At 33.7% G+C, this 14,277-nt stretch overlaps 1 protein-coding gene across 1 annotated transcript; it reads left to right on the top strand.

The window, feature by feature from the left end:
* Positions 1-3,599: 3,599 nt before the first annotated feature.
* On the top strand, positions 3,600-10,126 carry LOC140812795 (novel plant SNARE 11). The gene is made up of 10 exons (XM_073171156.1): positions 3,600-4,013; positions 4,161-4,253; positions 4,980-5,073; positions 5,156-5,193; positions 6,234-6,322; positions 6,897-6,976; positions 8,055-8,111; positions 8,230-8,322; positions 8,416-8,490; positions 9,734-10,126. Exons 1-10 carry the CDS (start codon positions 3,937-3,939, stop codon positions 9,821-9,823), a joined length of 786 nt encoding a protein of 261 aa, XP_073027257.1. The 5' UTR covers positions 3,600-3,936; the 3' UTR covers positions 9,824-10,126.
* Positions 10,127-14,277: the final 4,151 nt, after the last annotated feature.

The raw sequence follows: 14,277 nt of genomic DNA, 5'->3' as shown, positions 1-14,277 counted from the left end.
GCCCAATCAACATCTGTGTGTCATTTCAGTGTTAAATATTTTCCTTGATAAAAATGAAAATAATATGTAGTGCTTTTTACGTATCCTAGAATGTCTTTAACTACACTTCAGGTCTTCTTCCTAGGTTAGATTGATACCTTTTAACTAGACCTATGACATAGCAAATATCGAGATGAGTACACATCATTACGTACATCAAACTCTCAACTACACTATAATATGGTACTCTAAATCGCTCTAAAACCTTTGTAATTTAAGATTCTCAAGACAATGCAAGCTGTCTTTTAGAACAATCTCTTTGAATTTTAACACCTATAATGTAATCTACCTTACCCATGTCCTTCATTTCAAAATTTGAGGGCAACCACTATTTAATGACTTCAATATACCTTTGTCATCTCAAGCTAACAATATGTCATCAACGTAAAGATATATAATTACAAAATTTTTATTGGATATTTTCACATAAACAAAATGGTATTCATCTATTATAATGAATGTATATGAGAATATTAATCTGTGAAATCTCAAACATTATTGTTCAGAAGACTGCTTATGGCCATAAATTAATATATTCAATTTACAAACTTTATTTTCTTGATCTTTAACAACAAAACCTATTGGTTATTCTATATATATTTCTCCTTCAAATTCTCCATTGAGAAATACATTCTTAACATCCATTTCATATAATTCTAAATCCAAATTAATAACTATAACCAATAATAAAGAATTGAAGTAAATCTCACTACTGGTGAAAATGTTTCTTCTTAATCAATTTTATGTCATGATGATATATGTTGTTATTCAATCAGGCTCAAGCTCCACATGAATATGTACTAGCTGAGACAAGCTAACTTCCTCTGTTATCATACAAGCCTGAAAAAATAAGCTAAAAAGGGAAATTAAACCAACAAAGAATATGGAGTTCAAGTGTAATGCCCGAGATTTTATATCATGTTAATATGCGATTATTGATTGATGAATTGATATGATTATGAAGGATCACTCCGAGACTTGATTTGAGTTTGCGTGTGAGATGTGATGTGCAAGGACTGTACACCTCGTGCATATGCGCGACACTGTGCGCGCATATGCCCGAGATGGGCAGAGGACCTCGCGCATATGCGCGAAGGGTGTGCGCGCATATGTGCGAGCTGTGCAGGAGATACTTGCCAAGTCTAGAGAACCTCGCGCATATGCGCCGAAGGAGGTCGCGCATGTGTACGAGACGCGCAGCACAAGATGGAAGCCACTTGGCCTTTACCATGCAAGATATATATAACTCATTTTCATTCCTTCAGCTGGCAAGAAAAAAGGAACGAGAATCCTCCCGAGAAAGCTTCAAATCATTTAAGGTTGAAAATTGTGATTTTGAAGAATCCGTCCGTTAGATTTTGAATCCGAGTTCAGTACCGTGTTTCTATCGACAAAAACTTCAACTGGATGTAAGTTTTACTACGTTTTGTTATGATTTGAAATTATGATATTGAAGGAATCAGATATGATTCATATATGGTGTTCTTGATATAGAAAACATCGTATAATCGAAACCGAATTGAAGAAAAGATACCCTATGAAATTGTTATGATTTTCAGAATGGATTTGATTGAAATTGATATCAGATTTGTATTGTTATCGATTGATTATGAGTTATTGGTATATAATGATCTGTATCACCGGTACTTTGGAATTATACTGTCGTGCCGTCAGAATTTGATAAGACTGAGATGTCTTGATTTGAATGGTATATTGGTACAATATATTCGATATTGTCATTGCCAGATTGATATTGACAGACTTTGAATTCGAGACTTCGACACAGTTAGATTGACAGAAAGAAAGGTATAAATCAATGTTAACCAGGAGATCGACTTGAGTCAGATTGGACTTGAGTTTCCCAAAAATCACATACTTTATTTTATTGGATTGATGTTTGCAATTTAATGAGATTGATATGCTTAGTCTATTGATTTATAACAAAACGTGTATTGAGTCATAGGCGGAGATGTGTAGTCTGTGGCGGATATGCCTAGTCTGTGGCGGATATGCGAAGACACTGGATGATTGAATTATATCGATGTTGCGTAAGAGCAGATCGGCTTCTATTGCGGAGATTCGGTATATAGTGCCAATGTCCAGGAACCGTGATCCCTAGAATAGATATGAGTCGAGTCGAGATGACGAGTCACTAGTAGATTTACAGTTTTATATCGATTCATGTTTTCAGATTTGATACATGTTATTGATGATTGTTTATGCTTTTATATAATTGCATTTATTCATTGTTTATACTGTGATTATATTCTCACCGGAGTTATCTGGATGTTGTCGTGTTTGTATGTGTGCATGACAATAGGTGGGACATGATCAGGGTCAAGAAGAGGATGAGAGGACAAGTTAGCGTGGAGATCCGGATCAGAAGTACATAGACTTCAGCACTTGATATATAATAGTTGAACTTTAGTTGATTTTAATGTATTGAGTACAAGACATGTACTTTACTTTTGATATGTATATCAGAGTGATTCCATTACGTTCCACATTTGTATATTTTTTAAAAAATTTAGACCCTGTTTATCATAGTTGATCAAATTATTTCCAAAGATGATTAAGAAATGAATTAGCGTCCGGATCCCCACATCAAGACATGGAAAGAGTGGGAAAAAATAAAACAAAACTTGGGTGAAGATGAAGAAAATATTGATAGGTGGAGACGATGATGATGGAGAAACGCTTGAATTTTTTTTTTTATCTATGTACAACGAGCTTGAAGAATGAAGAAAAACAAAAATGACAAGAAATATAAATTGTTTTTAATTTAATGTTGAAAAATGGCAAGAAAATGAGCACTTTAGTCGATTTATATAATGATGTCAAATCGGATTTGATCTGTCAACTTGATATGGTTTGACCTGCAAAAAAAAGCAGTTTTGAGTTTAAGATTTTCGGGTTCGGGTTAGGTCGAGTCAGACCCAAAAATCTGATTATAAAAAATAATCGTGTTCGGGTCAACCCGAGTTAACCCGGAAATATTAATTTTTTTAAAAATATATAATTAATAAATATTACCTACATTTTTATATATTATATATTTGAAAAAATATTTATCGTATATTTATATCATAAATTTTGTAATTTAGTTTTTATTTTGTACATGTTCTTTTTTTAAAACAATTATTTATTTGATATAGTAAATATACTCTAATTTTTTATTATTAGACTTTCAAATTTAAATCATATATAAGAGATGTTTTGTTATTTGCGTTAAATTAATTTTTTTTTAAAAAAATTTAAAAATTCAAAATCAGTTTGAATAAGATTGATGATATTGAGTCGAAATAGTAGGATTCAGGTTTGAGTTGTGGGTTTTTGTGTTGGTTTGAATTCTGATCGGACTCGGGTTAAAGAATTTTTAAATAATATCATACGTCAACGTGATTCGACCCGACCCAACTGATCCGACCTGACCCAACTGATCTAACCACTCGAATTGACACCCGTGACATATGTGGATTGAGAACATAAAAATTGAAGAGTGAAAAGGAAATTGAATTTGACTTTAGTTATTTTAAAGCAATTTACCCTCTTATTTTTTCTCAAGATTTATTACATAATAATAACTATTTATTTTCGGTATTGAGATCAAATTTTTGTCCGTAAATCACGAGAGCACCAGCTCAGAGCATAGGTCTCTCCTTCTCCAGCAGATTCAATCGATTTTCTAGCCAGGTCTATCGAAATTCCGACCCGCATTGCTCGGATCCGTGATGTTGCAAATCCGTCATTGCATTGCCTGAAGCGCGAGTTCAAAGTTTTTGAAACTATCACCATTTTTCGTTTGAATTTGACGCCTGCTAATTTTTAACGAATGTGTTTGTATCGGAGGGTTTGAAGATTTTTGGGTTGCTTTGGTTTTGATCTTTTATTGAGGCAATGTCTTCGTTATCTGCGGTTAGCGAAGAGCTCGCTGAGATCGAGGGGCAGATTTCGGACATTTTTCGAGCACTTTCGTGAGTTTGTAAATTGTTTGTTCCGTTGATTTTATGAATGTCTTCTATTGTGAACGCAGATGAAATGTTTTTTGCGTTGGATGATGATTAGAAAGATTTTACATTTGCGCGTTGACATTTTGATCTGTCTTGAATTTGAAAATGAAGGAATGGGTTTCAAAAATTGGAGAAGATTAAAGATTCCAATAGGCAGAGTAGGCAGCTGGAAGAGCTCACTGAGAAGATGCGCGAATGTAAGAGGTACTTTTGAAGGAATTTTTTTCCTCCAATTTACTTGTGTAACTTTCTTTCGTGGTGATACATGTTGTTATTGGTCGTGATCTATGATTGTTGTGACAAGTGTAATAATTGTCATTTTCTCGATAGAAGATTTTACGGGTCGAAATGTCAATACATGTTGACGTTTGATGTTGTGTTCGAGATTTTGTTTTACTAAATATCTCTGAATATCAAAGGACTGCTCGATCAATGGCCAAATGGCAATGGAACAGTTCGTTCCCAATCTTACATATTGTATTCAACTGCTCAAGTCATATAAAATGTGTAGGCGCGAATGAGGTAGGAGACATGCACCATCTTAGCAGTGTTTGCAAGAGTTGTCTGATTGAAATTCTATACTGATATAGCCTCTCAGTATTGTAAGTAATATTGTTGTTGGTTTGGTAAATATAGTCACTCTTTGGATGTGGTGTAGTTATGATAAACCTCCTGACCTTGACCTCAGTTTTTTTAACTATGCCAACCAGTACAGTCTTGCCCTCTGGCATGATGATTCAGAATGCAATTCCATTTGAGCGTTAAAAATTTCTTATTGTATAACTTAGTCGAAGTAAATTAAGTGAATGAATGATATATAGGCCACAACATCAAACAGGTTAAAAAGTCAATAGGGTTTCACGTGCATGCATGTGCAGAAACAGATGATCTACTTTACAATGTATGATAGAATCCTTTCTATTGGTCCAGGCTTGTTAAAGAGTTTGACCGAGAGTTGAAGGATTTGGAGTATAAAAATGCCCCAGACACAAATAAGATGCTGGCAGAGAAAAAACAATCAATGGTGAGTTCCGATGCTTACACAATTAATTCATGCTGCAAATAGCAAATCTTTTCTCATGAATTTATTTGACCTTTTCATTCAGATCAAAGAGTTGAATTCATATGTTGCCCTCAAGAAACAGTAAGTCTATCTGGAGTTATGATTCTCCAATTACACCTCTGTGTTCGTGTGGTTTATCTCATAATTTTAGTGTCTCAATGTTCTGTTGTGTTCTCTTCTTTATGTATGCATTTTTATGAGCTGAAGTACGTTTCTGAAAGCCTCAAAATAACTGCATATCACATGTCTCGAATAACATAATAGATCTGCTTTAATATTTGTGCCTTTTTATTTATGTTTCCTGTATATTTTTCCTTGAAAATAATCTGCCGTGGTGGTGTGATTGTGTCAGATGTGCATTGTTGCATATGTGCATTTATTAAGACAATAAATAACTCAAGGTGGTGTGAATGTGATTGTGTCATATGTGCATTAGTTGCATTCAATTTAAGAAACCAATTAGCTAAGCTGTGGCTCTGTTGGTTTCCCAGTACAAAGCACGTGGAAAAAGGATTTGAGAAACGAAATAGGTTTTATTTAGATAAAAGTATATAAACTGAAATAGGTTGTTTAAGATGTGTTTACCAACCAATGAAACAAATAAATCTGTTCAAAAGTCTCATTTTGAATTGATTGAAATTCTACAAATATTATATGAGACATGTGAAGGCGAAACATTAGTAAATGTCTTAATAACTGTGATTACAAGTTAGTAGGAGTTACTATAATTATCTTAAGGTTACTTTTGAACAAAAATTGCCATTTCAAAATCACAGACTATGCTTGTTTTGTGTTTTGAGTTTCCGGCAAAATATCTTCTAACGAATATATTTTGAAAATGACTAGGATATTTTGATGTATGTTGGTTTGATTTTCGGAATAAAATACTTTTTACGGTAGAGGTCATGCCATTTTCCAGTAGCACCGAAGACGTTGTTCTTTTTTATCATAAAAGTTTTACATTTCATAATTCAGCACTTTTCTGTCTACAGCTTCTTTTATCGTTTTCTGTCTACAAATTTGATACTATTAAATGTTAGTTTCTTCAAAGGCTAACTTCCTCTCTCTGGTGAACAAAACATCAGTGCTGATTTTTCAAGAATTTCTGACCGATTCTCTAGGTATGCAAGTAATCTTGAAAACAAGCGTGTAGATCTCTTTGAGGGACCAGGTGAAGGATTTGCAGAGGATAATGTATTGCTCACATCCAGTAAGTAATTTTTAGCTATATATACGAAATGATAGATGCTCAATTATTGCTCATCAACATCATTATTTACAATATGTTGAAGGGTAATATTCTCTTTGAGGCACTGTGATTAGTATTTAATTGCATATTCTATTTGTCTTCGTCACTTATGTGCTAACTGAAGGAGGATGGTGGCATGGATGAGTAGACAAAATAAATAGATAAGAGGTGCTAATATATCTCTTGTATGATTTTTTGGACCATTTTTGTCATGTCATTGAGAAAATGAGGAGGATGTAGATCAAATATAACTTGTGCCTATTTCCTCTTTAGAATTTGCTTCTTCTTTGTTACAGTTTGCTGATATGATGATGTGTTACTTGTGAAAAAACATATTCTCGGGCCCAAGGCATCAGTTGTTTTGTTTAGTTTTGTCTGCCGCAAATTTTGAAGTGATTTGGAAGCTGGAGATTCCTGATGAGTTTAGATTGTTTGCGAAAATACACCAAAATTTGACTACTTTGATCATAAATGTTTTTATATGCTTTATCTATTTTGTTTTTGAGAATTATCTGAGGGTTGCATAATATTGTAGATATGACAAATCAACAGCTCATGGATCATGGAAATCATATGATGGATGAGACTGATCAAGCAATCGATAGAGCCAAAAAGGTAAGTACATTCGAGAATTTGAATATGAAGAAAATTATTTCTCTTGTTGGCATCTCTTTCCTAATATGCAACATCCCCTATATTTAATAAATGTAATGCTCTCTAACTTCTTTAACTACTCATTTCCTAAACTGTGTTTTGTTTTTTAGAGTTAGAGCTCTGTAATTGAATTTGTGCTTGGTGTTGGTTTGATTTTGTTGGAAGCCATGTATCAAGCAGCCTTATATGAGGTTTCTAAGGAGTGTGGTGTATTTAACCAAAAAAAGAGATTTCAAAATGGTAACATACCATGTATACAAGCATATATCAGTACTCTGTGTAAAAAAAATGTGGATTAAGAGCAAAGCGTCAAGAAAATGTGAAGAAAAAGCTTCGCTTCGGGCAAAAGCATGAAAAAAGTGGACTTTGATTGACCTGAAAATGCGTGAAAAAGTAAAATTTTTGGTAAACTTTTATTTATTTTTTTAATAAGCTTTTACTTTTAAATTTTAATAATAAATATTTGATATTTTTAAAACCGAAAAAATTTTCAAAGGCATCGAAATAAAACTTTGCTCCAAACCCTTCATTTCTTCATTACTAAGAGATGACATTTGATCCAACAACGATTGCACAAGTTTCATCCACAATTTGTGAATTTGAGATTTTAATGTTTTTGAAAACTTGAAAATTTATGCATTTATTATTCCTAAATTTTATTTTTGTGTGTTACGTAATATGTTGACTGATTTGATATAGTTAAAGTTGTAACAAATACTTAAAAACGTTTTTTCACGTTTACTCTCATTCTAAACCCACTTAAGCTATTAAGGCTTGAAGCTTGATCGTGACGCTTCAAGCTTTTTAGAGCATTGGTTTTTATACACATAAATATAATTATATGATATCAGTATTAACAACGAGAATATAAATAATAGAAGCATTATCTTGAGCTTATGTACAATGTATGCCACTCAATTTCATTTCATCCACAAGGAAGTAATTTGTAAAGAGGACGCAAGAGCTTAATGCTTGCTTAAGAAGTAGTCTTTCCAATTAGTACCTCCAAACGTCATCTGTAATGCTTTATTGGTGACAGGTTGTCCATGATACGGTTGATGTAGGAACAGAGACGGCTGCAGCTCTCAAAGCTCAGGTGTGTTATTTGAAATAGAAGCTCCGGTTTTTATGAAAATTTGTTGAATATGGAATATGATATCAATATTATCCCTCCAAACGGTTTTCTGATTATATTCTAAATCGTATATGGTCAGACTGAACAAATGAGCAGAATCGTCAACGAACTGGACTCCATCCATTTTTCAATCAAGAAGGCCTCACATCTGGTCAAGGAAATCGGTAGGCAGGTCAATCTCCGAAATAAACTTCGCCTCCTGTCTTATGCCCCATGTTCATTATTATGCACATTCTTACTAACTTTAATTTAATCTTTGAATCAGGTTGCAACTGATCGGTGCATCATGGGACTTCTGTTTCTTATTGTCATTGGTGTCATCGCTATCATTATAGTAAAGGTTTGTTGTCTGTTTGATTTCTGTTAATTGCTGCTATCTTGAATATTTCATACGTGCAACATATACTATGATACAGACTTGATACAGACTTCTTATGCACCCATTGACGGAGTCAATAATGTGTAATCATCAAACTTCGTTTTTTCGAGTAATGTAAATCATCCAACTTTAACTCTCTGTACTCGCAACAATTCTTGTTGTGAAAGTGATCTGGAGTATTCTCTGCTAGCAAACATAAACTTCTTCAAAATGCTTGATATATTTTGTGTCATATAATTATCAAATGTTTTTTGTGCTTTTAAGATATTTGTGTGTTTTTTACATCTTGATGCATGCCCTTACTTAAATCTGAAACCGTCCATTCTCCCAGTATATAGCGAATACCTTCATCTGATATGGCAACTTCTGAAACTAAGCCTCTGCATGTTAAAATTTTTGCTTAGGAACTCTGTAGAAAAAGCTCTGCAATGGAATCGATATTGGGACACGAAATGGAGTTAATTTCACATAATGTAAATTTGGAAGGAAGAATTAGTGGAATGAAGTTGTAGGTTTAAGAAAGGAGAAGGATATAGGGTAAAAGGTGACGGATGGTCATGTTGTAGTGCCATTTGGTATTCAAAGGTTCCTTTCTGGTAATATAGGAAATGCGTGCATCAGTATTTATCAAATGGTTGCTTTGTCATTTTTCAATAGAAATAGTTTACTTGCATTCTTCATCTTTGTCATTTTTGAAGATGCGCACCCCTAAATCAAGCTGATACACTCGCTTCCCTTGGTGTGATAAAACTTAAACTTGAATCTTGCATTCAGCTTCTGATTAGATTTAGGAAGTAGTTTTGCGATCTTAAGTCATCTTTGAGTGAATCCTCGTTAAAAAGCTAGCATGTTGATTCTTCTCCTTTGTCATCTTATCCTCATTAAAAAGCTAGCATGCTGAATCTTCTTGTCTATTGGGGACTCTGTAGTCTCCGGGCCTAGATGCAAAACACTGCAACTCCCAGTAGTGGTGTGGCCATTTCTAGATATAACGCACAAAATGATTTTCAAACTTGTCCTTTCTGGACTTTTGAAACTCCTTCAGTATGTAGGATCAATGCCGTGACTGACGAAGTTTGTTCTCTTAAAGCTTTACATTTCTCTCACCAAGGGAAACTCACACGAAAAACAAAGCTGATTTGCCTTTTATTGGTTGGTCATTTGTTGATTGGTTTCTGAGATATCGTTCATGTTGATTTATCAGATTGTCAACCCACATAACAAAGACATTCGAGACATACCAGGCTTAGCTCCTCCCGCTCCTACACGTAAACTACTTTGGAATGCAAACTGAAGTGTGAGTGCATCACTAAATTGCAGTTTGATTGAGTGTTTCGGATGGAAAAGTATCAGGAGCACCTGGTTATATCACAAAGAATTAAATTAAACTCAAGATTTTTTTGGAAGTGCTACTCCCGTGTTTGTTTCACACTAAAATGTTGGAATTGGGAATTGATTGTGTGTACCATATATGTTTTCAAAATTTAAGTTCATCCCTCATTTGGATGAGGAAGTAATAAGAATTGATGTATTATGGTGTTTGCATTCTTCTCAAATTTATTGTTCGTTTATTGAAAAGAGAACATTTTCATCTGAACTTTTGCAGTATGATGAACATGTTCCTTTCTATCGATTGTACTTGCATCCACTTTGGAGCAACAACGTCCCATTTCCATCATGTTATTTTCAGTTATTCGAATATGTGCCCAGAAAACGGAACCGTTGGCTCTATTTTGTAATGACATTCTTTATTCGATTACTTACATAATTTGATGATGGATGATCACATTATCAGTGGAACTCGGAACCTATGGTCTAAAGTACCAAATACATAGACACCGAGTTTGTTGGTCGAATGTTGGGGTGACATCAACAGTTTTAGAATCTTTCGACGAGATTTTTATACGTTTCATATAAAACACCACAAGTATATTTGTGGGTACTTTTTCATGAAGAAGTTTATTCTGATATAATGTGTATTCCTTGTAATTTTACGAACCTCTTCGATCTTGTATGTTGGGAAAGAACAGTATGCCTAAATATAACGTGCATTTCTTGTAATAGTAGGTGTAAAACTCCACCGAGACTCATTTCTCGGTGGAGTGTAAGTTGGTTTCGGAGACGAGAAATGTAGTGTCAGTCGTCCTCACCAAATGATTTACTGCAAATACAAGTTAATTAGTCATTTTAAAATAAAAGTTTAGTCACTATTAGTGGGAATTAGCTTGATAAATTTTTATAAACAAAAGCGTATTTTACAATCAGTAGCAGTAGCAGAACAAGACAGATTTCAAAAAAAAAAAAACAAAAAACAAAAGCAAAATACATACTAATTCGGTATAGAATGCGTACACTTCACTACACAATGCAAACAACAATGCCCTCAAGTCTTTTCCTCGGGACCTACGCCATCATCTCCCTCCGGATGGCATCCCCCATAAAGCTACAAACTCGCCTCTCCGAAGCAAAAAGATTCGTACATACATCATGATCATCGCTTAATTCTTTAGTTGCGAGATAGACTACATAAATAGTAATTATTTAAACTAAGAGATTTTCTCATATGTTATATCTTAAACGAAGATCTAAGATATCTTTCTTAAGAACTTTTATACAAATTTTTAATGATCCACCCCTCCTTTTACAATCTACTCCTTCCATTAACATGTCGATCTAAGATTTTTCATATTGAAACCGGATTTGATCTCCTCTTCACATAATCAAACAATGTTAAACGTCTCTACCTAATTTTATCATCTATAAGGGATACACCTAAGTACCTCATAATTCTTTAATTCCTAATTCTATAATTGCGCGTTTTGCCATATTTCTATCTTAATATACGCATCTCTGCTACCGTCACTTTAAGCATATGTATTCTTCTAGTGGTCCAACACTCTGATCCCTAAAACATAGTTGTTCGAACAATAGTAATATAACAGTTTTCTTTCAATCTCACATGCATCCTTCTTTCGCATAAGACTCTTGATATCATTCTTCATTTCATCCACCATGCTTTAATCATATGGTCTACATCTTCTCTAATATCCTCAGTCTTTTAAAAATATATCTTAAATAAAGAAAATCTTCACACTCTGGGGCTTCTCGACCTATAATCTCAATTGGACTACCCATTCGTCTAGATTCAATTCCAAAGTTACAAGCTAAACATGTGGATGCATGTACATATGTTATGTATGTGTGTATGAAAAAGTATATCAGGAAGGTACGCGCGTCACTGGGGTAGATGCACACCCCAAGGGATGTGTATGCTCCGTTTGCTGACAATCATGTTAAAGTATTGTTTTCTCGCACTTAAGACGTTTTCTCGCACATAAGGCGCAACGAAAATTTTTAAATTTTAGTTCTGATACTCAAAACGTTACTTGGGCGTTTTATGCTTTAAAATATTCATAAGGTGTTTAGATTTGTTTACTTCTGCGTATTTAACGCTGGACACCAAACCAGTCTGAGATTCACAGAGTCGGTCATTATTGTAAATTCCTACGAACGGATCTCCCTCCTTTGATCGCCTAATCTAGTTCATGATCAAATATTGTATTTCTTGTTTAGATCACACTAGACATCTTAAACAATTTCACGTCGAGAATGGATTGTCGGAATTTCAGAAATCTGACGGCGATGTACATGTAGAGACATATATGTAAAATAAAATAAACGTTATTTAATTTCTTAATTAATTCTTAATTAATTAATCAATTCTAAACCCCTCTATAATATTCTATGAGAATCATGTATTTATATTAGTCATCACTACTAACATTATTATTTAATTAAATTCTAAATTAACTAAATAAATCGACGATCAGACAGCGCCGATGTACTGAGGGTACAAATCATGTTCATATAATGAAAAATAAAAATTTCGAATATCAAAATTTCTATTGATCCATTTTTGGCAGCTGCTAGTTTTGTGTGCCCTTTCATCAAAATAGTATGTTCCACTATCCTCACTTAATTAACAGTTAAGCTAATGAAAAATAAAAATTTCGAATATCAAAATTTCTATTGATCCATTTTTGGCAGCTGCTAGTTTTGTGTGCCCCTTCATCAAAATAGTATGTTCCACTATCCTCACTTAATTAACAGTTAAGCTAATTTCCACATCTTTTATAATGTAGAATTACCTTATAAACTACTTTATAAGCAACGATATATATATATATATATATATATATATATATATATATATATATATATATATATATAATATTTTGACACTATTTTAAAATAAAACATACCAACTATATTTGAAAATTCAAAGGAAAGAGTTCAAAACATCAAAATCGTCAAACGTTTTGTTAACCATAACTTAGCGATATTTCAAAATAAAGCTAACTCTAACAACCTCTCAAAAACCACTCAAAAGCATAATAAAAGTCGTAAAAATATTTAACATAAACTTAAAATCATAACTGCGGAAAAACTAGCGTTGATCCTCGGGTTATGTGTACCTTTAGTCCAGTAAAATCAACCATCAAGACTCTCAACAACATTAACATCATGCTCACCTGCATCGATTACACATAGTGAGTTTATTGTCTCAACAAACTATAACCATGATAGCAAGTAATACGTGTACAATCACATGCAACAGTGAAAATACTTCTACTTAAAATAACATTTCATAAACATGCATAAACTTAAACATTTTTCATATCATCATAAACATATTCATTTTCATCATGTACATGTACGTTCTCCTTTCGTTGAATTCAGATCGTTAATTGTAACTTTAATATTTGCTGAAGGTCGATAGATCCATCTACGTATTACCACAGTACTGGGCGGCAGAGACATCAGCAACACTCTCACCCATCAAGGCCCCGACTACAATGTATTGGCTCGTACGTATTTCGAAATTACACCTAACCTCACAACCTGATTACCCTCAACGGAGTCGGTAAACATATCAAAGTGCATGTTAGTACGTAGAGCTTCTACGATGTCCCGAGTCTAAGGACTATTGATGTACAATTAGAATCACTGACTATTCCACTCGATAAGTGATAACCACTTAGACAGTCCAAGAGAGGGTTGTTCAGTGCATCATTATATGATCACCCATATGTATGAATGAACATCTCTACGTCCATACCAATGAAAGATGACGTTTACATCATCGATGCAAGCCTCAAACTCAACCAGTCTTTATCCTTATTTTAGGAGGCTGATTCGACTAGGAACCTGTTTAGAATATACAGTACACTTCCTAATGAGTTTCATGATCTTATGTTGTGAGGTATATACCTCATGGTACCGTTACTATATTCAAGGACTTTATCTATGCAGCTTGCATGAGTATACATATAAAGTAAAAGTCATTATTGAATAAAATTAAAATAAATATTTTTTTCACATAAGAGTCAATAAATCTCAAGTCAAAAGTTGGCTCGCTGGGCATCTATCCTAACAGATCACTTTATTACCCATCCCTTTATGATAATTCATATTACCCATCCGATGGCTAAAAACAAGACTATCGTGGTTACGATGCTCTGCTAGAGTAACAACCACAAGAGGCAACCTCCGATAGCCATACAAGATTCCAGACAAGACAAGACAGGGTTGAGTATCACCATATGATATCAAGTCAAATTCAAGTAATCTTGAAACATGATAGTGATAGACAAAAGAAAGATGCTTAACATGTATGTCATGTATGTTCAGTAACTTACAGAAATTAACATGTAATAGTATGCAGTTCAACTAGTCAAGAAAGAACAT

The sequence above is a fragment of the Primulina eburnea genome, chromosome 14 (genome assembly GCF_022965805.1).
Source record: "Primulina eburnea isolate SZY01 chromosome 14, ASM2296580v1, whole genome shotgun sequence".
NCBI classification, from domain to species: domain Eukaryota; kingdom Viridiplantae; phylum Streptophyta; class Magnoliopsida; order Lamiales; family Gesneriaceae; genus Primulina; species Primulina eburnea.
This window is presented reverse-complemented; position numbering and strand designations above follow the sequence as displayed.